At 48.1% G+C, this 27,561-nt stretch overlaps 1 protein-coding gene across 1 annotated transcript in view; it reads left to right on the top strand.

Moving 5' to 3' along the window:
• ARID3B (AT-rich interaction domain 3B) overlaps positions 1 to 27,561 on the top strand; it is a 31,427-nt gene that overhangs the window by 609 nt on the left and 3,257 nt on the right. Inside the window, exons 2-6 of the mRNA XM_041418775.1 lie at positions 1,976 to 2,564; positions 12,352 to 12,423; positions 14,522 to 14,594; positions 24,732 to 24,915; positions 27,294 to 27,547. Of these exons, the coding sequence (XP_041274709.1) occupies positions 2,022 to 2,564; positions 12,352 to 12,423; positions 14,522 to 14,594; positions 24,732 to 24,915; positions 27,294 to 27,547 (1,126 nt within the window). The 5' untranslated portion in view covers positions 1,976 to 2,021. The remainder of the gene's footprint in view (positions 1 to 1,975; positions 2,565 to 12,351; positions 12,424 to 14,521; positions 14,595 to 24,731; positions 24,916 to 27,293; positions 27,548 to 27,561) is intronic.

The following is a 27,561-nucleotide window of genomic DNA, read 5'->3' as shown; positions in this document are numbered from 1 at the left end:
ACAAAATGTGAACCAGAAAGTGAAGGAGGGACACAAAAAGTGAGGTAGGGACACCAAAAGTGACCCTGAATGTGAGGGAGGGACACAAAAAACTGGGGAAAGACACCAAAAGTGATCCTAAAAGCAAGAGGGGGGTGCCAGAAGTGGTGGGGGGAGACCCTAAAAGTGAGGGAAGGGCACAAAAACCAGGGGAGGGACACAAAAAGTGACAGGAGGGAGACCCTGGGAGTGAGGGAGAGACACTAAAAGTCATGGGGAAACCCTCAAAGTGAGGGAGGGACACAAAAAATGACCCTGAAAGTGAGGGGGGAACAGAAAAAGTGACAGAAGGGAGACCTGAAAGTGAGGCAGGGACACAAAAGTGGGGAACAGACACAAAAAGTCACCCTGAATGTGAGAAAGGGACACAAAAAACAGGAGAGAGACAACAAAAGTGGCAGAGGGGAGACCCTGGAGATGAGGGAGAGACACAAAAAGTGAGGCAGGGACAGAAAGAGTGAGGGAGAGACACCAAAAATGACCCTGGCAGTAAGGAAGGGACACAAAACGTGAGGCAGGGATGCCAAAAGTGACTCTGAATATGAGGGAGAGACACAAAAAGTGAGGGAGAGAAGCCAAAAATGACAGAAGGGAGACTCTGAAAGTGAGGGAGGGACGCCAAAAGTGACCCTAAAAGTGAGGGAGGGACACAAAAGATGACCCTGAAAGTGAGGGAAGGACACAAAAAGTGAGAGATGCCAAAAATGACAGGGGGGGATGCCAAAACTGAGGGAGGGACACAAAAAGTGACCCTGAAAGTGAGGGAGGGACACAAAAATCTGGGGAAAGACACCAAAAATGACTCTGGAAGTGAGGGAGGAACACAAAAAGTGAGGGGGAGACACCAAAAGTGACCCTGAAAGTAAGGCAGGGACACAAAAAATGACCCTGAAAGTAAGGCAGGGACACAAAAAATGACCCTGAAAGTAAGGAAGGGGCACAAAAATCTGGGGAAAGACACCAAAAATGACCCTGAAAGTGAGGCAGGGACACAAAAAATGACCCTGCAAGTAAGGAAAGGACACAGAAAGTGAGGGAGAAACACTAAAAGTGACCCTAAAAGTGAGGCAGGGACACCAAAAATGACCCTAAAAGTGAGGGGGGGACACCAAAAATGACCCTAAAAGTGAGGCAGGGCCATGAAAGGTGACCCAAAAGGTCCAATCCTTTTTCCCCCCCAAAATCCCTTTTTTTTTTTTCCCCCAGAGTGCCAGCAGGGAGGTGCCAGGAGCTCAGGGGTGGTTGGGCTGGATTTTTCCTTTGTTCCCCCGAGCTGGGTGTGCTGTGAAACCCCCCAAACCCCAAATTTGGTCACTTTTTCCCCAGGCAGGACAATCTGGGGGGACACAAAGTGCAAATTTGGTGGCTTTTTCCAGGGTTTGTCCCCAGCTCGGGGCTGCTCTGCTGGGCTCCATCTCTGCCTGGGGAAAATAGTGCCAAAATTGATTTATTTCTTTATTTAAAGGATTTTTTTTTATTTTTAATTTTTTTATTCCCTTGGTTGTATTTTTAATTTATTTTTATTTATTTTAAATGGTTTTCAATTTATTTTTATATATTTTTAATTTATTTCCATTTCTTTTTTATTTATTCATTTTATATATATATATGTATATATATATGTATATATGTATATATATATAACACAGTATTTTTCAATATGTGTGTCCGTAGTGTAAGCCCGGCCCGCCCCTCCGGGCTGCCCTCGCTGGCCTCGGCGCAGCTGCCGCGGGCAGCGCGGGGAGCCCGTCCCGCACAAAGGCCGGGGCAGAGCAGCGCCGCAGCCCGCGGCCGTGACGCGCCGGGCCGATCGTTTCACGGTCTCCCGCGCAGGAAAGAGCCCCGGCTCCGCTCCGTGCATCCCTCCCTTCCTGGGGAAGAGATGAAAGCGGCAGCGCCGGCCGCTCTGCCTCAGCCGCGTTTGTCTCCCCGGCAGATCCTGCGCGGCTCCCGCCGGGGCCGCCAGCCATGCGCACGGCGGGATGAAGCTGCAGGCGGTGGTGGAGCAGCTGCAGAAGCAGCGGCAGCAGCAGCAGCAGCAGCCGGCGGTGCCCATGGATTGCCGGGAGCGCCGCCGGGAGCCGCAGGTGCCGTTCCCGACACCGCCGCCCTTCCCCGGCCAGCCCCGCGCCGGGCGCGCCCCGGGGGTGTCACCCGCCGTGCCCCCGGGGGTGTCACCCTCCGTCCCCGCGGGCAGAGCCCCCGCCGTGGGCAGCCGGCCCTTGGAGCAGAGCGGCGGGAACTCTGAGGACGAGGAGGAGGATGAGGAGGAGGAGGACGAAGAGGAGGATGAAGAAGACGGCGCTGAGCTGGAGGACGGCTCCGGGGTGGCCGGCCGGCGGAGCTGCCCTGCCCTGCCGTATTTCCGCGCTCCCAAAGGTGCCCATGGCAAGGCCAGAGGGGGATCTGCCGGCAGCCCCGTGCCGGGCGCCCAGCAGGGCAGGGAGGAGCAGGGCACAGACCCTGCCCAGCGCTGCGCAGCCCCGGGGCGCCCCGGCTGGCGCCTGGACGAGCAGCTCAAACAGGTCAGTGCTGGCGTTCCCTGCTCCCAAAACCTCCATTTCCCTTCCTCAGGAGTGCTCCCTTCTCTGAGGAGATCCCACCAGGAGTTGGCTTTGTGGGTTTCCCCGCTCTGTGAGAGCCTTTGTGGGGTGGGATTTTGGGAAAAACCTGGTGGTTTGCGGATTTTAGGTGCGGGCAGCTCCCTGCTAACGCCTCACTGGAGTTACTTTTGTCAGACCTCAGGGATCTTGGGATTGTGGATTTTGGAGTGCAGGGGGATGTGAGCTGATATTGGGAGTCAGAGCACTTTATGCTCCCTGTGTGGGAAGGGAAGGGAAAAGGAAAGGAGGAAGAGAAAAGGAAAGGAGAAAGAAAAGGAGAAAGGGAAAAGGAAAGGAAAGGAGAGAGAAAATGAAAGGGGGGAGAAAAGGAAAAGGAAGTAAGGAGCCAGCTCACTGCTGCCTTGTGGGAGGTTAATTCCACCTCTGAGTGAGGAATTGCTGCTCTTTGCAGCTGAGAGCCAGGGGATGGTGGAGTGATTTCCTTTGTTGCCAGCAGGATTTCAGTGGTCACTGGGGTCTGTCCCTGCAGAGCAGGTGGGTGTTCCCTCCCCAGCTCCTCAGGGAGCAGCCCTGGGCTGTAAAACCCCCACTGGCTGCTGGTTTTTCTCCCAGGGGCTGGGCCCAGGAGAGGGAGTTGCTCAGATGAGGTGGGTTTGTCACTCGGGGGCCATTGCCTCAGAATTTACTGGATGGGAGTGGTGACGACTTCCTCTTGCAGGGCTCTGGGTGGGGAAAAGGAGGCAGGGCTCAGGTTTTCCAGGATCTCTTTCTTTAAAAAGCCAAATAAGCTCAGCCTAGTCCAGGGCTGGTTTTGATCCTTGCTCAGCTGCTGCTTCTCCCTCCTGTTGGCAGAGCCCTGCAGATCTCACTGCTCGTTCTGGCCAGGCAGTGGCCATGAAACCAGCCAGGGCTTGTGTGGAAGAGGGGAAAAAAATGGAATAAAACATCATTCCTGGGTTGGCACAATGTGCTTTGGCCCATTCCTGCAACTTGGGAGGCCACTTCAATCCAGAAGTCCAAAGTGCCCAGGAAAAACTCCAATAAAACCACTTTTGCTGCTGGGAAGGGCAGGAGTGGGAGGAATCCATGGATACCAGGTTCAGGAGTGAGTTATAAAGGAATAGCAGGGACAGCTCTGGAGAACAGTGGGAAAAGGTGTCAGGAAAAGGACAGGTCCCCCTGTTGTCCCAAGGTTTTTGGAGGTGGAGTGGTTTGGATCTGTGGCTGGGGTCCAAGTGGAGCTGCTGATTCCCAGTTCAGAGCTGGGGAATGAAACCAGGGGCAGGAAAGGGAGAGAATTGTGTGGGGAGCTCTAGGCTGGCCACTTCATTCTTTGGAATCTTTAATATCCAGGCATTTTTTAAAAATATGAGCTTTTCCCTTTGCTTTCTCTATTTAATGGGAAAAAATCCAGGATGAAACAGATTCTCCAGTTTGTTTCCAAAATGATTCCTGAATTAGGCTTTTATTTTTCAGCTTCTTTTACCAGTCTTGTGTCCTGCTCCTGGAGCATTCCTAGGATGCAGAATGCTCTTGGAAATGGTGGGAAAAGTCACTTCCTTCCCTCAAGGCTTACTTGTTCTTTTGAAAGTTTTGGGGCAAAGAATCCCTTGGAATCCTGAGGCTGGGATTACCCAGAGAAATCTGGGATCCACCAGGAAAAGGAAGCCACTTCTGTCCCATCCCAGGAAATCATTGTAGGGCAAGGCTGTGGGCAAAAGCTCCTGGGAATGCGCTGAATTTTGGGATTTTTGTCAGCACAGGGAGTGCAGGAGCTGATCCAGGAGAAGGAATTGCTGGGGGGTTGCTCTGTTTGCTCCTCCAACCCTCTGGAACACCCTGAAATCCATCCCAGCTCCTGGGAAAAGGGCTGGTTTGGGGGGAAAATGAGGGTTTATTCCAGGGCTGGCAGTGTTGGGTTTGGTGGGTGCTCACATTGTTTGGGAATATCTGTTCCTGGGAAAGCTGAGCAGGGAAAACCAGGAGCACAGCTTGGTGCTGCTACCTCAGCTCCAGCAGGAATGTGAGAAGAAATCCCAGATTTCTAGGCCCTAAATCCCAGATTTCCAGGCCCCAGCTTGGAAATCAGGAATGTGAGAATGAAGAAATGCCAGATTTCCAACTTGGAAATCAGGAATGTGAGAAGAAATCCCAAATTTCCAGGCCCCAAATCCCAGATTTCCAGGCTCCAGCTTGGAAATCAGGAATGTGAGAAGAAATCCCAGATTTCCAGACCCCAGCTTGGAAATGAGGAACATGGGAATAAATAAATCCCAAATTTCCAGACTCTAGCTTGGAAATTAGGAATGTGAGAATGAAGAAATCCCAGTTTTCCAGGCCCCAAATCCCAGATTTCCAGGTTCCAGCTTGAAAATAGTGAATGTGAGAAGAAATCCCAGTTTTCCAGGCCCCAAATCCCAGATTTCCAGGTTCCAGCTTGAAAATAGTGAATGTGGGAAGAAATCCCAAATTTCCAGCTTGGAAATCAGGAATCTGAGAATGAAGAAATCCCAGATTTCCAGGCCTCAGGCTGGAAATCAGGAATGTGAGAATAAATCCCAAATTTCCAGGCTCCAGCTTGGAAATCAGGAATGTGAAAATGAAGAAATCCCAGATTTCCAGCTTGGAAATCAGGAATGTGAAAATGAAGAAATCCCAGATTTCCAGGCCTCAGGCTGGAAATCAGGAATGTGAGAATAAATCCCAAATTTCCAGGCTCCAGCTTGGAAATCAGGAATGTGAAAATGAAGAAATCCCAGATTTCCAGCTTGGAAATCAGGAATCTGAGAATGAAGAAATCCCAGATTTCCAGGCCTCAGGCTGGAAATCAGGAATGTGAGAATAAATCCCAAATTTCCAGGCTCCAGCTTGGAAATGAGGAATGTGAGAATGGATAAATCCCAAATTTCCAGCTTGGCAGTGAGAACTCTGGGAATAAATCAACCCATCTTTCCAGGCCCAGCCCCTGCTCCTTGCCTTTTCCACGGAGCAGGGCTCCCTGGCAGGGCTTTGTGCCCAGGATTTTGGGGATTCCTCCCAGAAATGCTGCAAAAGCCTGAGCTGAACCTTCCCAGGGTCAGGCTGTTCATGAAGAGAATCAGCTTCAAATCCTTCCTGAGCCTTTGCTGCAGGCCCTGGGAACGAGGGGCTGGGATTCCAGCACCTGGAAAATGTGCCTGGACTGCTCAGGAGAGAGCAGTCCTTAATCCAGGAGGGGAAAAGGGGAATTTCCCAGCTGGGTTTGTGCTCTCGGGGGGGTTTTCAGGGTTGGATTTATTCAGGGTATTTTCAGCTCTTGGTTTTTTCCCTTTTTATGCTGAGGTGGGAGGAGATTCCTCATTCTCAGCTGCTTTTTCTTCTGCTGGAGGGAGAGGTTTGGATTGTCCCTGTGCTGCTGCTCCTGAAAATCCCTGGGAAGGGAAGGGAAGGGAAGGGAAGGAAGGAAGGAAGGAAGGAAGGAAGGAAGGAAGGAAGGAAATTCAGAGGAAAAGAGCAAAATGGAAGTTCAGAGGAAAAGGAAAGGAAAATGGAAGTTCAGAGGATTCCTCAAGAAGAGGAAAGGAAAATGGAAGTGGAGATGATTCCCAGCTCCTCCCCTGCAGAAGCCCATAGGTGAGTTAGGATCCTGAGGCAGGAAAAGGAGGCAGACAAATCACTGTAGGATTCATTCAGTGCCACGTTTATTTGTGGGGCTGGTGGCAGCTTGTCTCCCCAGGGGCAGCTCCCAGGGGTTCAGGCTGCACACAGGAGCTGCCAGCAGCTGCAGAGTTTTATTCCCTTGCCCTTGTGGTTTTCTCCCTCTGGGGTCACTCAGTGACTCTGGACTGGCACTGAGGATCCCTCTTCTTACCCAAAATCAATCCTGGGCTGATTCCTCTGAGTCTTTCGGGACAGGAGGAATTCAGAGAGCCCAGCTTTTCCTCAAGGATGGAGCAGCAGGTTCCTGTTTGCTCGGGGGAACACGTGAAAGGAACTGAATTAAAAAAAAAGCAATTAATGGTTAAACCCCAGCCCTTCCCTTCCCCATCCTCCCTGCCATTCCTGAAATCACTCGGATGTTTTCAGGGGCTGCCTTTGAAGCTGGGGGCTGCTGAATTGAGCTCTGTTATTAGCAAGGCTGGGTTCCCATTGCAGGGAGCTGCTGTGGGCAGTAATTACCCCTTGGCTCTCCCTGCCTGAGAACTTGCAGCTCGGGGCAGCAGCCCTGATCTTATCAGCGTTTGTTCTACAACAGTTTTCTTTCTCAGAGCATCTGTTTCACTTCCTAAGGCTTAACTCTGCCCACAAAAGGAATTTCTGTGGATTCTCTGATAATCCTGAAATTGCTGCCCCAGTCCCTTTTCATTGACACAACCCACGGGGCAGGGGAGGCCTCATCCCCAGGTGGGGATTTCAGCAGATTCCTGGCCTAAAAAAACCCCTGTAAAACCCCTGCAAAACCTCTGCAAAGTGAGGAGGTGCAGCCTGAGCTGGGTTTCCCAGAGGAGTTTTGATTCCTCTGCTCTGGAAGGTTTTGGTCCTGAAAGGAATGGGAAGTGTTGTCACCTCAGCAGCTCAGGGGTTAACTCCAGCCTGGGGCTGGCAGCCAGAGTTGCTGTGGCCACCTGAGCTGGGCTCTGCTCAGATATTCCAGTGCTGGGGAGGGACCCCAAAATGAGCTCCTGGAATTGCTGCTGCAGCTTGCAGAGGGCAGCTGGGGGGGCTGCGGTGGGGGTGACACGGGGGAGGCTCTGCTGGCCCAGGGAAGGATCTGGTGGCACAGGGAGGCCTCTGTGGTGGCACAGAGGGGGCTCTGGTGGCACAGGGAGGGCTCTCATGGCCCCTGAGGTGTCAGTGGCACAGGGAGGGCTGTGGTGGCCCCTTGAGGTGTCAGTGCCACAGGAGGAGCCCTGGTGGCCCAGGGAAGACTCTGGTGACCCCCAAGGTGTCAGTGGCATAGAGAGGGCTGTGGCGGCACAGGGAAGGCTCTGGTGGCACAGAGGGGGCTCTGGTGGCACGGGGGAGTGCTGTGGTGGCCCCTGAGGTGTTGGTGGCACAAAGAGGGCTCTCTGAGGTGTCAGTGGCACAGAGGGGGCTCTGGTGGCCCTCGAGGTGTTGGTGGCACAGGGAAGGCTGTGGCGGCACAGGGAAGGCTCTGGTGGCAGAGGGACACCTCTGGTGGCCTTCGAGATGTCAGTGGCCCAGGGAGGGCTCTGGTGGCCCAGGGAGGGCTCTGGTGGCAGAGGAAGGGCTCTGGTGGCCCCTGAGGTGTTGGTGGCCCAGGGAGGGCTCTGGTGGCCCCTGAGGTGTTGGTGGCCCTGGGAGGGCTGGGTGGCCCAGGGAGGGCTCTGGTGGCAGAGGAAGGGCTCTGGTGGCCCCTGAGGTGTTGGTGGCCCAGGGAGGGCTCTGGTGGCCCTGGGAGGGCTCTGGTGGCCCAGGCCCCTCCGGAGCTGCCACGATGCCCTCTGGGGTTTGTTGGGGTTCGTTGTCCTCTCGTGCCCTCCCTGCAGGGGCAGTTTGTGTGCCCAGCAGCCGTGGCAGGGAGCTGGTGCCACGCTCCCTCTCCGGGTGCCAGGCTCCCTGGCTGGCAGCAGGCTTTGGTGGTGATGGCCCTGGCCTGCAGGGAAGGAATCCCTGCTGGGTTTTGGGGCTGCAGCCCTGGCAGGGTGGGAGGAAATGTTCCCTCAGGGCCTGAGCTGAGCCCTGGGAAAGGGCCTGGGATGGGGATGAGCTCAGCTTCCCAAGGGTGAGTTCCTTCCTTTCATTCAGCTTCCCATGGATGAATTCAGCTTTCCAAGGATGAATTCCATGGATGAATTCAGCTTTCCATGATTTAATTCAGCTTCCCATGGATAAATTCAGCTTTCCAAGGATGAATTCCATGGATGAATTCAGCTTCCCATGGATTCATTCAGCTTCCCATGGATTCATTCAGCTTTCCAGGCTCTCCATGGATGAATTCAGCTTCTCATGGATGAATTCAGCTGCTCATGGATGAACTCAGCTTTCCATGGGTGAGCTTGACTTCCAAGGGTGAATTCCATCATTTAATTCAGCTTCCCATGGATGAATTCCATGTTTTAATTCAGTTTCCCACGGATGAATTCAGCTTTTCCATCATTTAATTCAGCTTCCCATGGATAAATTCCATGTTTTAATTCAGTTTCCCATGGATGAATTCAGCTTCCTAGGATGAATTCAGCTTTCCAAGATAAATTCCACGGTTGAATTCACCTTTCCATGGTTAAATTCAGCTTCCCATGGATAAATTAATGGATAAATGAATTCCCATGGCTAATTCCATGGATGAATTCAGCTTCCCATGGATGGATTCAGTTTCCCATGGGTGAGTTCAGCTCTCCATGGATGAATTCAGCTTCCTAGGATGAATTCAGCTTTCCAAGATAAATTCCATGGTTGAATTCACCTTTCCATGGTTAAATTCAGCTTCCCATGGATAAATTCATGGATAAATGAATTCCCATGGATAATTCCATGGATAAATTCAGCTTCCCATGGATGGATTCAGCTTCCCATGGGTGAGTTCAGCTCTCCATGGATGAATTCAGCTTTATTCCCAGCTGCCATTCCATGCTCTGCCCCCCAAACCAGCCGTGCTCCATCCCCACCCTCCCTGTGGAGCCCTCTCCGTGTCCCCTGGCAGTGGGAAATGTCCCCAAACCCCCCAGAGCAGCGGGAGGAGGTGCAGCAGCTGCCCAGCTCAGGTGACAGCAGGTGACAGCAGGTGACAGCCATCCCTGCTGCTCTGCTGGCCATATGGCCAAAGCCTGGTGCCTTCATCTGCCCTAAGCTCCTTTGCCCTGGAGGTGCCCCTGACATCCCAGGGTGGAGCTGTGGAAAATGGGATGGATTTATTCTGCTTATCCTCTGCCATTCTGGTCTAATCACCCTGTTTTTATTATTTCCTAGAGAGATCAAGCCAAATGTGTTCTGTTTAACTTTTCCAGAGTCTTTAAAAGTTTTATTCCTGGGAATTAGCCCAAGTTCAAACCTGCTGGCAGGAGGGAATTGCCTCCTTTAACCCCTTTCCTTTCTCATCCCTGCCCTCAAATGGAGTGGAATAAGCTCTCAGCATGACCAGAATTCCCTCTGGAAGCAAGTTCTGCCTCTGGATTTATATCCCAGGGAAGAGAGCAGCCAAAGGAGAGGGTCAGAAAGCTGAACCTGCACAAATCCCTGAGCCTTGGAGTGTGCAAGGTCCAGGCTGGGAAATCCCTGCTGCCTCCTTTTCCTGCCACTCTGATTCTGCTCCATGGGTTTGATCCCAGTGAACAGTTTTAGGAGCAGCTGGGTGCATAATTAGCCAAAAATCTGTGGATTTAATCTCTGCTGGAGAGAGAGGCTGAGGGAGAGGGGACATTGGGATGGATCCTCCCGTGAGCAGAGCCAGCCTAGAGAGGGCTGGGAATTGATCCTGTGCACAAACAGCTGACACAACAGAAGTGACAATAATCCCCCATTAAAGATCTCTCAGTTGATGGGGCTCGCTGGGTAATTGACTTTCCAGCAGCAATTAGTGGCTCAAACCCAATCAGCAGCCATTAGGGAGCTGTGCACGAGCTGTTTGTCTTCCTCATTCCATGTCAGCCTCACAGCCAGATGATGCTGGGATTTTGGGGTGCTGCAGCACCTCCAGAATTCCCAAGGGGTGCTTTTGGAGCGCTGGGACCTTTTCTCTCCCTGTGTTTGTCCAGGTAGATTTGGCTCTTCCCTTTTCCAGCAAGTGCTGGACTGGGGTTTCACAGAGTGAGTTGATGTTCTCAGGATGCCTGGATTTATTTCAGGATCATCCTGGCCTTCCATCCAGCTGGAGCTGCTGGTTTATTTGAGGTGCTGTAGCACCCTCACAATTCCCAGGGGATACTTTTGGGGGTTTTGCACCTTTTCTCTCCATGTGTTTGTCCAGGTGGATTTTGCTCTTCTCCTTTTTCCAGCACACGCTGGACCGGGACTCTACAGAGTTGTTCTCAGAATTCCTGGATTTATTTCAGGATCATCCCGGCCTTCCATCCACCTGGAGCTGCTGTTTTATTTCAGAATTCAGAATTTATTTCTCCAGAATTCCCAGGGGGTCCTTTTGGGGTTTCTGTGTTTGTCCCAGCTGGATTTGGCTCTTGCCTTTTCCAGACTTCATAAAGTCCCTGGACCAGGACGTTACAGAGTTGATGTTCTCAGGATGCCTGGATTTATTTCAGGATCATCCTGGCCTTCCATACCACCTGCAGGTCCTGGTTTATTTGAGGTGCTGGAGCACCTCAGAGGTTCCTTTGGGAGTTTGGCCCCTTTTCTCCCTGTGTGTTTGTCTGGGTAGATTTTGATCTTCTTTCCCTTTTCCAGCATGTGCTGGACTGGGGTTTCACAGAGTGACTTGATGTTCTCAGGATGCCTGGATTTATTTCAGGGTTATCTTGTCCTTCCATCCAGCTGGAGCTGCTGGTTTCCAGCCTTTGGAGACCATTCCAGCATGGTGATTCCCAAGTGGAATAGGTCCTAACCAGGTTAATCTTTTTAAGAGCCTTAATCCAGCAAAGCTGAGCTTTCCATTTCTCTGGGGGAAAAATCCACATCGTCCTGGCAGTCAGGGCACCTGGGCTGGCCAGCAGCTTTCCAGGGGGATGATTCCCCTCCTTCTGCTCCTGCTTTTCAGGGAAGCACAGGGAGGATGGCCTGGAGGTCAGGAAGGAAGGATGACACTTTCACCACAGGCTCTGGGATGTGCCCTTGGAAAAAAGAGGGACACGAGGGGAAAAATCAGCTCTGTAGGTGCTGGATGTCATCCCAGCAGAGCCACAGAGGAGTTGGCATCCTGCTCTTCAGGAGGGAGGGAACGTGGCTGGGAGGTGAAATTCCACTTCCCAGGATGTGAAATCCCTCAGGGGGAAACACCTAAAAGGTTTGGTGTTAAAATTAAGAAGCAAGAAGAAGCTTTCATTTTTTCAGTCTTCAGGTTGTTGTTTATTTTTTTCTCTTATCAACAATTCAGCACACCCTCTATACACCAAACTTAGTGTGCAAAAAAAAAGCACCAAAAAATCACAAAACACACAAGTTGAGACTCTTTTAAAACGATTTTCTTTAATTAACTCTTAAACCTTTTTACCAATAACTAATTATTTGTGTGCTTACCCAACACCTGCATTTCAGCACTTTCTAACCAATCAAACACTGCAGAAAATGGAGTAGATGAAGAACAAGGAGATCAAACAGCACCCAAAATCCTCCATCTTGGCTTCTACCTCCATGCTGAAAACCCAAAACTCTGAAGTTTTTTTCACCCTATAATAAACTGGGTGTATAATAAAATAATATAATTTAATAATTATATATATATTAGATGTATTATATATCTCACATATACTATATAGTTGTGTGTCAAATATTTATAATGTATATATTATGTATTATAGATAATATATATAATTAAATAATATAATTTATTAAATAATAAAATATCTATTTATTTCACACACTCCTAGATTCCAATTCATCCCAGAGCTTAGAAGCTTTCTCCATAAAGGAAGATTAAAAGCAGTGTTCTCCTAGGGCTCAAACCTCAGAACAGAGAGAGAAATATTCCCTATACCTCGAATTCCAGCACCAGGAAATTGGGACAAAACCACAAATGCCCTCCTCACCTTTCTCACCACCTCAGGCTAAACCAGCAGCTGCTTTTCTATGTGTTTGTGCCTAAAAATCCTAAAAATCCTGGAGCCTTTCCCTCCATGCTGAGCTGGTTTTGTTTCCCCAGAACGGCGGCGTGAGCTGGAGCGACGACAGCGACGGCGGCCGGGGAAGGGAGATCTCCCGGGACTTTGCCAAGGTCTGTCTGGGAAACTGGGGACATTTGGGGATGTCTTGGTTTGGAAAGACTGCTTGGAGACAACTGCCATCCAGATGGCAAATAGAATCCATTTTGCCTTGCAGTCTGGGACAGGGGAACTTGGGGAATCCTCCCCTGGTCCATGGCAGAGCCCTCCCTGCAGGGAATTTATAGGAAAACTGCTTCGTCCTGCAGCTTGGGGCTGGTTTGTTGGCTTGTATTGGGTTAAAATGTTTAATTCTTATTAAAATAAGAATGAGCAACCAGACTTCGGGTATTTAAAAGTTTTAATCCAGTTTTTCTCCAGCTGGGAGAAGAATATTCTCCCTCTGGAATGCTGGATTTGAATGCTTGTGGATTTGAATGTGTCACAGCAGCTGGAGAGGTTCAATTTGAACTAAGGCAGCTCTGCTCTCCCAGAACTTCCCAGGAATGCAGCCCCAAAAAGTCCCTCTCTTTTGGGATACACTGCCTAGGCAACTTCATTTTAATGATTTGGGTGTTTCAAGAATAAATATTAATAAATATTTCTGTTTTACAAATATTTAGATTTCATAAAATATTATTATTTATATAAATGAACATTTCTAATCTATAAATATTTATATATTATTAAACATTTATATTTTAAAATATTGATATTTATAGCAATATACTATAAAATTTCTAATTTACAAATATTTATTATATAATATAAATATAAAATACTTAATAAAAATATAAATAATAAATGAAACATTTATTCCCACAGCAAATCAATCCTGGGCTGGTTTCTGGAATTTCTGAAGGCTTTTGGTTTATTCCAGCTCTGGGGATCTTTTCCAGCTCTGGGAATCTATTCCAGTTCTGAGCATCTATTTCATTTTCATTTTTGTTTTCCACCTCTGGGGATCCATTCTGTTTCTGGGGATCCATTCTGTTTCTGAGGATCTTTTTCATTTTCATTTTTCTTTTCCAGCTCTGGGGATCCATCCCAGCTCTGGGAATCCATCCCATTTCTGTGGATCCATTCCATTCCTGGGGATCCATTTCAGCTCTGGGAATCCATTCCATTTATGTTGATCCATTCCATTTCTGGGCATCTTTTTAATTTTCATTTTTCTTTTCCATCTCTGTGGATCTATTCCAGCTCTGGGGATCCATTCCAGCTCTGGGGATCTTTTCCATTCCTGGGAATCCTTTCCGTTTCTGGGGATCCATTCTATTTCTGGGCATCTTTTTAATTTTCATTTTTCTTTTCCAGCTCTGGGGATCCATTCAATTTCTGAGGTTCTTTTCCAACTCTGAGGATTTGTTCCATTTCCAGGGCTCCACTCCATTTCTGGGAATCCATACCATCACTGGGAATCCATTCTACTTCTGGAGATCTTTTCCATTTTCACTTTTCTTTTTACAGCTCTGGAGATCCATTCTGTCTCTGGGATTCCATTCCATTCCTGGGGATCCTTTCTATTTCTGGGAATCCATTTTACTTCTGGGTATCCTTTCAGTTTCTGGTGATCCTTTCAGTTTCTGGGGATCCATTCAGTTTCTGGGGATCTATTCCAGCTCTGGGAGTCCATTCCATTTCTGGGGAACTTTTCCATTTCTGGGGTTCTTTTCCATCTCCAGGAATCCATTCCATTCCAGGGATCCATTCCATTCCTGTGCATCCTTTCCATTTCTGGGAATCCATTCCAGCTCTGGGGATCCATTCCATTTCTGGGCGTCTTTTTCATTTCCATTTCTGAGGATCTTTTCCATTTCTGGGAATCCTTTCAATTTCAGGGGATCTTTTTCATTTTCATTTTTCTTTTCCATTTCTGGGAATCCATTCCCTTTCTGGGGATTCTTTCCATCTCTGGGGATCCTTTCTATTTCTGGGAATCCTTTCAATTTCTGGGGATCCATTCCATCTCTGGGGATCTTTTCCATTCCTGTGCATCCATTCCATTCCTGTGGATCCTTTCCATCCCTGGGGATCCATTCCAGCCATGACCACCAAGCCCTTCTCTGTGTCTCCTTCTGCCTGTGCTGTCCCTCCCCCTGGAAGCAGCCAGAATTCTGGAATTTTCTGTTTCCCTGGGAGCTGTGGTCTCACTCTGCTTTGTCCCCCCAGCTGTACGAACTGGACAGCGATCCCGAGCGGAAGGAGTTCCTGGATGACCTCTTCATCTTCATGCAGAAGAGGGGTGAGTGACCTTTCCTTGGATTCCTTGGATTTTCCACACCTTGCAGGAGTGGAACGGGGCAGGAGAGGGAATTCCTGCCTGCTGAGGCTGGAAAAACAAATCCTGGACTTTGGGGCATTTCCCTTGGCATTGGAGGAGAGCAGTAGGGAAGATCTGCCCTGTAAATTAAATTAAATTAATTCAATATAATTAATTTAATTTAAAATAGTAAATTAAAATAAATAAATTAATTAAATTAATTAATCACATTAATTAATTTCATTAATTTGAGTTAAATTAGTTTGCCTTCAATTTCTTTGCTTTCTGATGTAGTGCTGGTGTTGTCCGTGCCCTGAAGATCCCAGGAACCTTTTCCTGGAATTCCCAGGGTGTCAATGGTCCCAATCCAGTGTTGAGAGCAGACTGGTGATAATTAAAATGTGTTTAATTGGGGTGTTGGGTAACAGATGCACCTCAGAACGTTTGGGCTGCCCTCTTGTCCTTCTGAGGGTGTCAGTGGCACAGAGCAAAGTGTTTCTAACATCCCAATCCTAGACTCAAGAGCTGCATAGTTCCCAAAAAACCCCAAATCCAGCTCCTCTCCCAAGAGCAAAGTGTTTTTAAAAGCCCAATCCTGGGCTGAGGAGCTGCCTGGTTCCCAAAACCCCCGAATCCAGATCTCCTGAGAGCAAAGTGTTTCTGTATCCCAGTCCTGGGCTGAAGGGCTGCCTGGTTCCCAAAAACCCCAAATCTGGCTCTCCTGAGAGCAAAGGATTTCTGACATCCCAATCCCATGCTGAAGAGTTGCCTTGTTCCCAGAAAACCCCAAATCCAGCTCCTCTCCTCAAAGCAGAGTGTTTCTGACATCCCAATCCCAGTCTGAAGAGCTGCCTTGTTCCCAAAAAAAACCCAAATCCGGATCTCCTGAGAGCAGAGTGTTTCTGACATCCCAGTCCCATTCTCAAGAGCTTCCTGGTTCCCAAAAGAACCCATATCCAGCTCTTCTAAGGGCAAAGTGTTTCTGACATCCCAATCCCAGTCTGAAGAGCTGCCTGGTTCCAAAAAAAAACTCCAAATGCAGCTCCTCTCCTGAGAGCAGTGTGAAGAGCTGCTCCATTTGCCCCTGGTGTCTGTGGGGTCAGGCAGCAGCTCTGCCAATAAAAATCCCACTGTAAAAACCTAAAAGCAGGGATTTGCTGCTGTCCAGGGGGAGCTGAGGGAGCAGAAACTGCAAAGATGAGTGGGATTTCACAGGAGCTGCAGGGATGAAAAGGCTGTGATGGTTTGGGATGCCCCTGGGACGGGGCAGTCATGGAGCAGCTCTAACACAGATCAGATGTGGAGGGCTGTCCCCAAGGGCCATAAAAGGGCCCTGGAGCAGCAGAAACCATGGAAGGGGACATGGAATGGGCCTTTGTGGGGTTTTGTTCCTCAGAGGGGACAGCAGAGACAAGCTGGCACTGGCCTTTGTAGGGTTTTGTTCCTGGGAAGCTGGAACTGACCTTTGTAGGATTTTTTTGTGGAAAGGGCAAGTGGGCACAGGACAGCAGGGCTGGGGGTGATGCCTTAGGAAGGCTGAGCTAAAACTGAGACTAGACTGAGCTCAAGAATAATGCAGGGATTTGTTAAAAGAATCTCCTCAGTGGATCCACCTTGGGCAGCACAAGAGCCCAGCCAGGGCTGCACCCAAGATGAACCAAAATGGTTCAAAATGGTCACAAAAATGGACAACCAATCACAGGGTCTCTCACTTTTATGAGTTTTGGGCCATTTGCATATTGGAGTTAATTGCCAATTACAGCTTCAGTTTATGAATCCCTTCATTCTTGTTCTCTCTTCAGTCAAAGATTGCAGCTCTCCCTAAAATACAATCAGGGGTTGCAGCTCTCCATGGGATCAGGGATTGCAGCTCCCCGTGGGATCAGGGCTTGCAGCTCTCTGTGGGATCAGGGATCGCAGCTCCCCGTGGGATCAGGGCTTGCAGCTCTCTGTGGGATCAGGGATCGCAGCTCCCCGTGGGATCAGGGCTTGCAGCTCTCTGTGGGATCAGGGATCGCAGCTCCCCGTGGGATCAGGGCTTGCAGCTCTCTGTGGGATCAGGGATCGCAGCTCCCCGTGGGATCAGGGCTTGCAGCTCTCTGTGGGATCAGGGATCGCAGCTCCCCGTGGGATCAGGGCTTGCAGCTCTCTGTGGGATCAGGGATCGCAGCTCCCCGTGGGATCAGGGCTTGCAGCTCTCTGTGGGATCAGGGATCGCAGCTCCCCGTGGGATCAGGGCTTGCAGCTCTCTGTGGGATCAGGGATCGCAGCTCCCCGTGGGATCAGGGCTTGCAGCTCTCTGTGGGATCAGGGATCGCAGCTCCCCGTGGGATCAGGGCTTGCAGCTCTCTGTGGGATCAGGGATCGCAGCTCCCCGTGGGATCAGGGCTTGCAGCTCTCTGTGGGATCAGGGATCGCAGCTCCCCGTGGGATCAGGGCTTGCAGCTCTCTGTGGGATCAGGGATCGCAGCTCCCCGTGGGATCAGGGCTTGCAGCTCTCTGTGGGATCAGGGATCGCAGCTCCCCGTGGGATCAGGGCTTGCAGCTCTCTGTGGGATCAGGGATCGCAGCTCCCCGTGGGATCAGGGCTTGCAGCTCTCTGTGGGATCAGGGATCGCAGCTCCCCGTGGGATCAGGGCTTGCAGCTCTCTGTGGGATCAGGGATCGCAGCTCCCCGTGGGATCAGGGCTTGCAGCTCTCTGTGGGATCAGGGATCGCAGCTCCCCGTGGGATCAGGGCTTGCAGCTCTCTGTGGGATCAGGGATCGCAGCTCCCCGTGGGATCAGGGCTTGCAGCTCTCTGTGGGATCAGGGATCGCAGCTCCCCGTGGGATCAGGGCTTGCAGCTCTCTGTGGGATCAGGGATCGCAGCTCCCCGTGGGATCAGGGCTTGCAGCTCTCTGTGGGATCAGGGATCGCAGCTCCCCGTGGGATCAGGGCTTGCAGCTCTCTGTGGGATCAGGGATCGCAGCTCCCCGTGGGATCAGGGCTTGCAGCTCTCTGTGGGATCAGGGATCGCAGCTCCCCGTGGGATCAGGGCTTGCAGCTCTCTGTGGGATCAGGGATCGCAGCTCCCCGTGGGATCAGGGCTTGCAGCTCTCTGTGGGATCAGGGATCGCAGCTCCCCGTGGGATCAGGGCTTGCAGCTCTCTGTGGGATCAGGGATCGCAGCTCCCCGTGGGATCAGGGCTTGCAGCTCTCTGTGGGATCAGGGATCGCAGCTCCCCGTGGGATCAGGGCTTGCAGCTCTCTGTGGGATCAGGGATCGCAGCTCCCCGTGGGATCAGGGCTTGCAGCTCTCTGTGGGATCAGGGATCGCAGCTCCCCGTGGGATCAGGGCTTGCAGCTCTCTGTGGGATCAGGGATCGCAGCTCCCCGTGGGATCAGGGCTTGCAGCTCTCTGTGGGATCAGGGATCGCAGCTCCCCGTGGGATCAGGGCTTGCAGCTCTCTGTGGGATCTCCATTCCAGGGCTTGCAGCTCTCCATGGCGTCCTTGTTCCTTTTTATCCCAACTCTAGAGAACCAAACCCCACAAATCTCAGGCTGAAACCCTGAACCAGCCAGGATTTCTCCTTGAAGAAGGATTTGAGCAAACCAGGAGCTGAGACAGTGCAGGGGTGGAGTTGATTTGCTGCTGTAAAATGAATTTTCCCTCTGTTCAGCTGGGAATTCACACACCCCACGGAATTACTGTGCCTCCCTTCAAAGATGAAACAGGAAATTCTGTTTTTCTTGAGATTTGGCTCAGTATTATTTTAAATCACTGTGGACTTTCCCAATTTCCTGGGGAAAACCTGTTCCTTCTGGCTGCCTGATACAGCATCTCCCCTGAACATATTTGGAGTGGGAAGAGCAGCTTTTTATTTACCTGCTCCAGGTTGTGGCTTAAAAATGTCTTTTCTGTGTCTATTTTTCACTCCAGTGGGAGTGAAAAAATCCCATTTTAGTGGGATTTCAAGGCCTCTGTGCTGATCAAACGCTGGGGATTCTCACCTCCTTTGTTCCTTGTTGTAAAATGGACACTTGTGCGAGGAAATTGGATAGGGTAGGTGGGAGGTGATTTAAAAAGCAGAGCTGGGTGTGATTAAATGCTCTTTGTGCAGGACAAGTCGTGGCTTAAGCTGCTGGAAATCCCTGTGTGGAAGGGAATCTCCGGCATGGAGGCCAAGGAAAGCCATAAAATTCCCTGGAATTCACCTCAAACCCACCTTTGGGGCAGTTCTCCTCAGTCTGCATCTCCAGCTTGAGGTCTGCCAGCCAGGCCTGGCCAAGGGAGGGGGGAGAGGAGGAGAGCAAAGCCCTGGGGTGGGAGGGAGAGGATGGTCCCAGTTAATCCCTCAGCCAAGGATGTGCCAAACCCCCTTGCCCAGGTGATTGCCAGGTGTAATCCCAGCCACTGCAGGCTTTCCTGGGGCTCAGCCCCTCCAGGAGCTCCAGCATGGGACAGAGGGGACACTGAGGTCCCTCTGGGTTAACCCCTGAGGCTCCCTGGGACAGGGGAGACTGTATTGACTTATTGATGACACTTAGTTAATCAACAATTGTGCTTTTTTTATATTTTGTTAAAGGCACCTCCTTTTTCTTCAAGATTTTAAGACAGATGAGGCTGCATCTCACCCCTGGAGGCTGCAGAATTCTGTCTTCAAGGGGGGACATGATTTAAGCTGTAGTGTGCTAACATCAATAAGGCATAACTAAGAAGATAACTGATGATGTGATTTTTAGGGTAACACAAAATTATTTTGCTAAGGACATCCTGAATTTTTACTAGTTGTAGGGGCCAAATTGGATATATTTACTGCAGTTCAAGAGCTTGGGAAGGAGAGACATTCCCTCAAAGGCCAGAGATGTTGGTGGCCTTCCTCTGGGAAACCCAGATTGTGGCTGCCTTACAAATAGTTAATCAACAATTGTGCTTTTTTTGTAGTTTTCTTCAAGACACCTTTTTCTTCAAGATTTTCCAATTCCCCAGTTGCTGTTTAACCCCTCTGATGGTTGTTTCTTTTCTAAAGAAGTTTTGGGGCAAGTGCCCATTATGTGCAGGTGATCTGGGCACCTGTGGGTGCACCCCCACTTTGTCCCACGTTCCTCTCTTAGGCAGGATAATCAATAAGGCATAATTGAGAAACTGTCATCAGTTTCCAGATGTGATTTTTAGGGTAATGCAAAATTATTTTGCTAAGGACATCCTGAAATTTTGCTAGTTGTAGGGGCCAAATCAGATATATCTACTGCAGTTCAAGAGCTTAGGAAGGGGAAAAGGCTTTTCAAGGGAAATTTAGGTTGAATATCAGGAAAAAGTTTTTTCAGAAAGGGTGATAAAGTTCTGGAATGTTCTGCCCGGGGAGGTGGTGCAGTCCCCATCCCTGGGTGTGTTAACAAAGCCTGGATGTGGCACGGGGTGCCAGGGTTCATTTGTGGTGTTGGTGCTGGGTTGGACTCTATGGTCTTGGAGGTCTCTTCCAACCCAGTGATTCTGTGAATTCTGTGGGAGACATTCCCTCAAAGGCCACAGATGTTTCTGGCTCCAGTCAGCCTTCCTCTGGAAAACCCTTTATCCCAGAAACCTGGATTGTGGCTGCCTTTCTGCTCAGAAAACCAGCAGCCCTTGGGATGACTCTGCTTTCCCCTTCCATTTATCAACTCTGCATCCTCCCTTTCCCAGTGGGAACTGACTCCTCGTGCCCCTCATTTGGCTGGGATGAGCCAGGTGATCTGGCTGGGATGAGCCAAGGGATGGGGCTGGGGTGAGCCAAATTATGGGGCTGTGGTGAGCCAAGTGATGGGGCTGGGAAGTCAAATTATGGGGCTGGGATGAGCCAGGTGATGGAGCTGGGAAGAACCAAGTGATAGGGCTGGAATGAGCTAAATTATGGGGCTGGCAAGCCAAGTTATGGGGCTGGGATTGAGCCAAATTACAGAGCTGGGATGAGCCAAGTGATGGGGCTGAGGTGCACCAAGTTATGGGGCTGTAATGAGCCAAATTTTGGAGCTGGGATGAGCCAGGTTATGGGGCTGAGATGAGCCAAGTTTCAGAGCTGGGATTGAGCCAAATTACAGAGCTGGGATGAGCCAAGTGATGGGGCTGAGGTGCACCAAGTTTTGGGGCTGGTGTGAGCCAAGTTACGGGGCTGGGGCTCTGCTGAGATGCAGGAGAAGTTATTTTCCAAGGAAACTGAGAGAGGAGGATCTTCCTCTGGCTCGGGGCAGGAGGCTTGCAAGTACAGTAAAATGAGTTTACCATCAAAAGGCAACAAGTCTTGTGCCGTGGCCCCGGCTCTGACCTTTCCCTCTGGAATTCTGCCCCCTGGCCCCGGGCTCATTAATCCTGGCGCTGCCAGATGACAGTAATCCATCAGAGCCCTGACAGCCCTGCCCGGCTCAGGATCTGCCCTTTCAGCCTTTCCTGTGGCAGCGCTAGGGGTTTCCAATAAAACCCTGCCTTTATCGCCTTCCCCGGGCTGGCCTGGGGGAGGAGGGGGCACCAAATCCCTCTGGAAAACACCGGGAATTCACCGGGACTGGCTCTCTGCGGGACCTGCGGGGTGGTGTTGGGGCAGTGCTGGAGGAACACGTGGAAAATGGAATTATTGCAGTGGAAAATGGAATTATTGCAGTGGAAAATGGAATTATTGCAGTGGAAAATTGAATTATTGCAGTGGAAAATGGAATTATTGCAGCTCCTGGGACAGTTCTGTCCCTACTGCAAAGTTTCTCAGCTGCACAAAGGAATTTTATTTTGGGGGGGAACCAAACTCGAGGTTTTATCTCAGTGGATATATTTATATTCTGTGTGTAAACATATTTAGCTGGGTGTTTCTGTATAAAGCCCGGTTTAGCTGAGTTTATAAATGTGTGTTTCCATCTAAATCTCGATTTAGCTGGCTTTATAAATGAAATTTCGGGGCACTTTGGTCCTGTTTAAAGCACAGCTGAGGGAGGGAAGCTGTCCTGGGGGTGATGGAATTATTGCAGCTCCTGGGAGCAGTTCTGTCCCTGCTGCAGTTTCTGTCAGCTGCACAAAGAAATTTTATTTTGGGGGGAGGAAACCAAATTTGAGGTTTTATCTCAGTGGATAAATGTAAATTCTCTGTGTAATAGAGTTTATAAATGCATGTTTCTGTATAAAGCCCTGTCTAGCTGAGTTTGTAAATGTGTGTGTTCCATCTAAATCTCGATGTAGCTGGGTTTGTAAATGAAATTTCTGGGCACTTTGGTCCTGTTTAAAGCAAAGCTGTCCTGGGGGTGCTGAGGTGATGGAATTATTGCAGCTCTGGGAGCAGTTCTGTCCCTGCTGCAACATTTCTCAGCTGCACAAAGAAATTTTATCATTTAACCAAACTCGAGGTTTTGTCTCAGTGGATATATTTATATTCTGTGTGTAAACACATTCAGCTGAGTTTATAAATGTGCGTTTCTGTATAAATCCCTGTTTAGCTGGGTTTATAAATGAAATTTCAGGGCACTTTGCTCCTGTTTGAAGCACAGCTGAGGGAGGGAAGCTGTCCTGAGGGTACTGAGGTGATTCAGGGGGTTCAGACCCCCTCACTGTTCCTGCTCCAGCTGGGAGCAGCTCCCTGGAATTGCTCCATCCTTCATTTCCCGGTGCTGCAGGTGATCTTTGTGCCTCTCACAGGAGTATCTGGATTATTCATTTGTGTATTTTCCCATCTGCTGAGCTGGGGAAATCTGGAGGAGGGTAGAAGCTTGTTTGGGGGAAAGCAGGGTACTAAAAAGCAGATATTTGTTAATATTTTCTGAGTTGCTGAGAACTTATCCATGGCTCTTCCCTTTCACTCCATCTGGATGAAAGTCCCTGCTGGACAAATTAATGCCATTTCCTAAATTGGATTGGGAAAACTGGGGTGGCTTTGGCTGGGGGGAGAGGGGCTTCATCCTCCCCCAGCCCAGCAAAGGCTTTGCTGCTGTGGCTAATTAATGAAAGGAGGGGAATTTTGGGCTGTCCTGGGGGCTTTGGAAGGAAATATTTCCCTGTTTTCCCTGCGGGTGTGACTCAGGTGATGAGTGACAGCTGGAGGTAACTTGATCATGCCCTGATTCCCAGTGCTGCTGTCACCCCGAGACAAAATGGATGCTTGGGAAAAAAAACAGAGGAAACTGAGGATTTTTGGGAGGGAGGGACGGAGCCACAGAGAGTTTGGAGGTTTTGGAATTCTCTCCGTGCTCCTTGAGGGGTCTGTGCCCCTGAAATTTGGAAAGGGGATGTGGATCTGCTCCTTGGGCTGCTCGGACAGGGGAAGAGGCTGGGATTGATATAAATTGAAACACTTTGAATCTGTGGGGTTTTCAGCCCTTTAGAGCTGCAAAAATGGGCTGTTTTATCCAGCATCTCATTAACCTGTGGGAATTGGCACCACGAGCCAATAATGCCTAATGGGATTCCCAAAGAAGAGACAGGGAAAAAAAAAATCCCCCTTGGATGTCTGACAAGGACATCTGCAGGGCCCCTTTCATGGCACGGAATAAACCCATTTATAGGGCCATAAATGGGGGATCAGGGGCTGCCAGCAGTGGCACCAGCCTCCCCTGGGGACTGGGGATTCCACAATTGTCCCCTGCCCCCCTCCCAGCCTTCCTGCCAGGCTGGGGCTGCCCATTGTGGGGACAGGATGGGCTGGGCGGCCCTTTGATCCAGGACAGAGTTTCCCAGGCCAAATAAAAGCTCTGCCACTTCAGCTTTTTATTATTCCTTCTTCCTCTCCGTGCCTAAATCTCCTTCGTTTGGGCGTTGGCACTTCCAGGAGCTGCCAAAGGGAGAGGTTAAAAATCAGATTTTATTCCACGTTAACCCAAAATACACAGAACCAAGCAGGAAGGATGGAGCAGGACCTGGTTTTGGGATGCTCAGAGCTGCTGTGGCCTCGTCAGGGAATTGTTTGGGACGGAAAAGAAGTGGGAGGCTGGAAGCAGCAGCCTTTATTTACCTCTCCAGGTTGTTCCAAGTGTTCAACAAATAAGGGAGGATGGAATTCTGAGGGGGAGAGATGTTCTCCAGTGCTGATTGCCTTGGTTCTGCTGTTCCCAGGCAAACAGCACATCCTGGGCCCCGAGGGAGCATTTTTATCCAAGGATTTTAACCCTGAGCTCATAAAACCCATTCAATAGTCCCAACTTCCCCTCTTTCTATTCCAGGAGCTGCAGGTTTTTATTGCTCTGCTAATTCCCTTTACCCACAGGAAAGGGTTTTCCATGGAAACACCTCGAGCCAAGCTGCAAATTCTCTGAATTTCCTGTTAGGGCAGTGTCACTGTCATATTTTCTGGAAAAATCTCCTTTCCCAGGATTTCTCTCCTGGGAAGCTGCGAAGCCTCAGATAAAAATGAGAACAGTAATTATCTGATTTGCTTCTCCTGTGTTTTGCTGCTGTGGAATGTGTTTGGACATTATTTACCAGCAGGTGGTTGTTCCATTGGTTGCATGTGAGTGGTTTTTGGCCAATTATGGGACAGCTTTTTTGGACTGGAGGAGAGAGTCACGAGTTTTTGAGTAGTATCTTTCTAGCTTTCTGTCTGTATTCTTTCTGTATTCTTTAGTATAGTATTCTTTAATATCTTATAGATCATAAAATAATAAATGAGCCTTCTGAGAACATGGAGTCAGATTCATTCCTCTCTCATCCGGGGACCCCAAAAATACCACAGGGCAGAGAGAGCTGGATCCTGTCACTGATATTTTATGAAAATCCTTTCAGATTTTCTCCTGAGAAGCTGAGAAGCCTCAGAAAAGAAATGTAGACAATAACTATCTGATGGCTGTGGAATGTGGTCTGGAGATGGTTTACCAGCAGGTGCATCTTCGACTGGTCTCATAAATTGTTTTTACTTGATGAGCAATCGTGGTCCAGGCTCTGAGCAGTCAGGAGTTTTTATTATTTCATTCCTTTGCTAGCCTTCTGATGTATTCCTTTCTCTATTCTTTTTAGTATAGCTTTAGTATGGCATATATAACATGATGTAATATGCTATGATATCATATAACATGCTATAACATAACATATCAGCCTTCTAATAAATATGGAGGCAGATTGATCTCTTCCCTCGTCCTGGGACCATGGACAGGATCCCCCCCAGCTCATGCTCCCCGTGCCCCTTTTTGCAGGAACTCCCATCAACAGGATCCCCATCATGGCCAAGCAGATCCTGGATCTCTACATGCTCTACAAGCTGGTGACCGAGAAGGGCGGGCTGGTGGAGATCATCAACAAGAAGATCTGGAGGGAGATCACCAAAGGCCTTAACCTGCCCACCTCCATCACCAGCGCCGCCTTCACCCTGCGCACGCAGTGAGTTCACGGGTGGCAACGGGGCGTGCTCCTGTCATGGCACTGTACATGTGGCTGGCTTCATGTGTGTGGTTGTGTTTAGAAATGGAAACACGTGTTTTATAAATACATAAAATATAGTGTAAGTATATAATATATATAGATATGCTATCAATATAAATTTAAATATTTCTATTCATTATATAAATATAATATATACTATATATAAATAGGTACGTATTTAAATATAAAAATATTGGTATATTTATAAATATATTTATCTTTAAGTATAAAATATATAATCATTTTATTAATGCAAATTTAAATATTTTTATTATGTAAATATATAATTAATATATGCTATATATTTATATAAATGTAAATTTAATTATATAAATGTTTATACATTTATAAATATATACAAAATATAAAAAATCTTATAAATATGAATTTTATTATTTGCATTCATTATATAAATACATAATAAAATATACTATATATTTATATTAATATAAATATGCATCTATTTAAATATTTATATATTTATAAATATATATTTCTATATAAGTATTTTATAAATATAAATTTAAGTGTTCATATTTATTATATAAAATATAATATATATACTATATTTTTATAATATATATATTATATGTTATTGATATATAAATATCTTTAAACTTTTAAAAATATATAATATATATAATTTTAACATATATACTGATATATATCAATATCAATAATTGGATATTATTGGAATAATTGAATTTGAATAATCCAATTATCCCAGTGGATATTATTGGAATAATCCAATTAAGATTATTGGATACTTATCTGTTATTGGACATTTGCTTTTGGGTATTTGCTGTTATTGGGTTAGATGATTATTAGGTGTTTGCATTGATAGTTTTTTATTATTGCTAGATATATCTGTTATTAAATACCTGTTATTAGTTGTAAATTATTTGTAGTAAATATTGCTATTAATAGTATAGTATATAATATATAATACACAAATAATATAATATAATATAATATAATTAATATAGTAGAATTATTAGTAGTATTATTAGTAAATATTTAGAATAAAGACTGGCCAAGGTAAAGCCTCTAAAGGGGGAAATGATGCCTCAGCATAAGGAGCTCCTGAAGGGAATTCTCATCCTCACCTCCTTCCAGCCCCAGCCTTTTTGCCTCTTTTCTCAGTTGTAAGGGAAGTCTGGATGGTTTATAGATAATATTTCAGTTGTGAGGGAAGTCTGGGTGATTTATAGATAATATTTCAGTTGTAAGGGAATTCTGGTTGATTTGTAGATAATAGTTTAGTTGTGAGAGAAATCTGGGTGATTTATGGACAATATTTCAATTGTGAGGGAATTCTGAATGATTTATTGAGGATATTTCAGTTGTGAGTGCATTCTGGATGATTTTTAGATAATATTTCAATTGTAAGGGAAGTCTGGATGGTTTATAGATAATATTTCAACTGTGAGGAAATTCTGGGTGATTTATAGGTAATAGTTAAGTCATAAGGGAATTCTGGCTGATTTATAAATAATTACTCCGTTGTGAGGGAATTCTGGATGGTTTATAGATGATATTTCAGTTGTGAGAGAATTCTGGATTGTTTCTAGATAATATTTCAGTTGTGAGGGAATTCTGGATGATTTATAGATAGTAATTCAATTGTGAGGAAATTTTGGATGGTTTCTAGATGATTATTTCAGCTGTGAGAGAATTCTGGATGGTTTCTAGATAATATTTCAGTTGTGAGGGAATTATGGGTGGTTTATAGATAATATTTCAATTTTGAGGGAATTCTGGGTGGTTTATAGATTATATTTCATTTGTGAGGGAATTCTGGATGCTTTATAGGTACTGTTTCAGTTGTGAGGGAATTCTGGATGGTTTATAGATGATATTTCAATTTGTGAGGGAATTCTGGGTGATTTATAGGAAGTATTTCAGTTGTGAGGGAGTTCTAGATGATTTATAGAGGGTATTTCAGTTGTGAGGGGATTCTGGATGAATTGCTGAGGATATTTCATTTGTGAGGGAATTCTGGGTGGCTTATAGGTAATTATTCAGTTGTGAGGCAATTCTGGATGATTCTTTGAGGATAATTCATTTGTGAGGGAATTCTGGGCTGATTTATTGCTGATATTTCAGTTGTGAGGGAATTCTGGATGATCCTTTGAGGATATTCCAGTTGTGAAGGCGTTCCAGCTGACTCTTCCCCCCTTGTGTGATCAGCAATATCTAGTGGCACATTTCCCTACAAACACTGAGCACATCCAGACCAAGCCACGCTTCCGAACACCCCAAACCTGCCGAGCACCTCGGGATGAGCCTCCTGTCCCCGTGCCACCTGAGTTTCCCTCTCTGTGTCCCTCTCCCAGGTACATGAAGTACCTCTACGCCTACGAGTGCGAGAAGAAGTCTCTGAGCTCCCCGGCCGAGCTCCAGGCCGCCATCGACGGCAACCGGCGCGAGGGCCGGCGGCCCAGCTACAGCTCCTCGCTGTTCAGCTACTCTCCCTCCCCGCCGGGGGCTCCTTCCCTGCTGTCCCCCCCCAAAATCCGCTTCCCCATCATCGGCGTGGCACCAGGCGGCACCACCGGCAACCCCCGCGTGTCGCCGGCCCTCAGGAAAGGTCAGCACGTCCGT

Source organism: Onychostruthus taczanowskii, unplaced genomic scaffold (genome assembly GCF_017590055.1).
Source record: "Onychostruthus taczanowskii isolate IOZ18803 unplaced genomic scaffold, ASM1759005v1 scaffold6, whole genome shotgun sequence".
NCBI classification, from domain to species: Eukaryota; Metazoa; Chordata; class Aves; order Passeriformes; family Passeridae; genus Onychostruthus; species Onychostruthus taczanowskii.
The sequence above is the reverse complement of the archived record's forward strand: the minus strand, read 5'-3'. Positions and strand labels throughout refer to the sequence as shown.